We start from the raw sequence: 2,565 nt of genomic DNA on the forward strand, positions 1-2,565 counted from the left end.
CTAATTTACAATGAAAATCCATTCATTCAACAGGTGGCCTATCGTAAAAAGAAAAAAAAAGGATTACATGCCTATCTATAGTTCTTTTAGAACTCTTAGGTGTTGATTAGTACGGAAAAGAGATAATAATTTTGAGATTAATTTTATCATATATTAGATTTGACGCATATATTAACTAATCTCAAAATGACTTAATCCCATCATTTCTATTTCATGGCATAATCTCATGAATTATTTTTGTTTTTCTCGTACCATTTACCAAACGACCCATTAAAACCGACCCGATCCATTTTATACCACTTGAAGGACCTTCTTCCTCCTCTTCCCCGACGCATTATCCGACGACGAAGAAGAACATTCCGACGACGTCGATGACTTCTTCGAACCGACTCGAATGGGTTCCGGTTCACCAGAATTAACCCTCAGTGGGAAATTCAGCATTGCACGTGACCCCCGCATGCGAAACGCCGCCTTATCATAAGCAAACGCTGCGTCCTCCGCCGTCTCATAGGTACCCAGCCACACTCTTTGCCCATTTTTCGCCGGATCCCTAATTTCCGCTGCAAATTTTCCCCACGGTCTCTGTCTCACACCCCTATAGTGCCTCGCCTTCCGCAGCGACTGTGGCGGCGCTGTCACTACCGGTGGGTCCACCGCCGTCTCCGGCGGCGCCGCATATTCCGCGAAATTCCAAATTTCAGGCTCCGATTTCGCATTTGAGATTGTAGGATCCGAAGGCTGCCATCCATATCCAGCGCCATCATTTAGGGAATCGGAAAGAAATTTGTCAGTTGTATAATCAAATTCATTGGACAAGTAATTAGGAAACGTATTGGACTCAATACTGTTGTTTCGGCTATAAATTGAAGTTGAATCATCGGAGCTTGTTAGAGGATTTTCACATTCCCAATCTTCAAGTAATTGAAGCTTAATTGATTCAAGAAGGGCATAATCATTTTCAAAATCTATATAACCAAACATATTTAGTTATTGGTGATGGTTTTAGATTGTTGAGACTAAAAACAGAGAAAACAGGGAAAGTTAAGAACATTCTTGCTGAAAGGGGTGAAACGGAGTATTTATAAGAAAAAGTGGTTCATGCAAGGAGCTAATTTTCATGATTAAAATAATATTTGTTGAAGGAAAGTTTGGAATTTGCTGCGGGGGAATTGAGCTTCCGTGAAGTTTCTCACCTGAAGAAAATTTACTGGAGGTTTGCTTTTACTATAATTCTTTCATCAATAGTGGCAGGGGCGGAGCCACATTTTAAGCAAAAACTTATACTATTTATATATAGTTAAAATAATTTCTTATCTACAATTAGTAGATATTGAACACCTTCGGTTAGTTCGTGTGTCTACTTCTTCAAATTTTTATGCCCCTTATTGAAAATTCTGGCTCCGCCACTGAATAGTGGAGCAATAATTTTCACGACGATTCGAAATCTGAAGAAAAAAATTGGAAATTCAACATATTATATATATATATAAAAATTAAATATATATAAATGATATAATTTTTCGTCGAAGATGAACCCTGACAATAAGTTAGCTCCGCCCCAGTCTTTTACTCATTGTTTTTTTTTTTTTAGGTTTCCGGGTCACAATCCATAAATATACACTTTAGATGATTGTATTGCCCGGATGTGACGAAGAGGTAGATTAATGAATGAGATGAAATATGAATTCTAAAGTGGTGAAGTACGAGAACTCCTTATAAGACTAGAAAAATTCTTTTTCACTTTTAAGTTAGTATTTTAAGGTGTGAGTTAAGTCCAAATTAAATTTGACAGTTTGAATTCATAATTTTATCACAGCCTTTTGATTTATAGATTTCAAAATCATAGCTAAATTCAAAATTTGAACTTTTTATTGATTTAAGTTCGAAATTCTATCACAGCTTATTCGATTAATTGATTCGAAATTCTATCACAACTCATTCAATTGATTGGTTCGAAATCTATTTATACTAATTTAATAAGTTTTTAACACATACTGAATCTAAATCAAAACTATAATTTGGATGAACTCATAATTAACACACTAGGATCGTTCCTATTTTAAATCTATCATTTGTACGTGCTTAGAGATTTTAAACATATATACATGATTACACCAAAGTTACTAAGTTCGTATAAACTAATAAGTTATACACTGGATTTTTATATGTGAGTAAAATAAATTATATAAATTTATTATGACCAAGTGATAATTAATATATGAATACATATTGATTAATTATGATAAAATGATTAAAATGCGTATAGAACCATATGCCATGTGTTCATAGGTTTAATATAAACCTCAAATGTGAGTAAATGATTTTATAAAGTAGGGGCTGTTAATTAAAATTTTGTTTTTAATTATTATACGTACTTAATTTCTTTTTCCGCTGTTTTAGGATACTTTACTTAAGAGATACGAAATCAGATAGTCAACTTAAACTACATTTTTTTAATTTTCTCCATTTAACTTTTTGTCTACTTTTTCTTTTAAAAAAATTTTAAAAAATGTTACTACAAATTGGATCCTCAGCAACAACTTTTCCAAATTTTCAACTCTTATT

At 33.3% G+C, this 2,565-nt stretch overlaps 1 protein-coding gene across 1 annotated transcript; it reads right to left on the minus strand.

Moving 5' to 3' along the window:
- LOC129888503 (ethylene-responsive transcription factor 2-like) lies at positions 1 to 1,242 on the minus strand. Its single transcript, XM_055963466.1, has one exon. It carries the CDS (start codon positions 979 to 981, stop codon positions 292 to 294), a length of 690 nt encoding a protein of 229 aa, XP_055819441.1. The 5' UTR covers positions 982 to 1,242; the 3' UTR covers positions 1 to 291.
- Positions 1,243 to 2,565: the final 1,323 nt, after the last annotated feature.

The sequence above is a fragment of the Solanum dulcamara genome, chromosome 5 (genome assembly GCF_947179165.1).
Source record: "Solanum dulcamara chromosome 5, daSolDulc1.2, whole genome shotgun sequence".
NCBI lineage: Eukaryota > Viridiplantae > Streptophyta > Magnoliopsida > Solanales > Solanaceae > Solanum > Solanum dulcamara.

What these genes read in the sequence shown, in the direction of transcription:
- LOC129888503 (XM_055963466.1), bottom strand. Translation starts at nt 981, where the DNA reads ATGTTTGGTTATATAGATTTTGAAAATGATTATGCCCTTCTTGAATCA.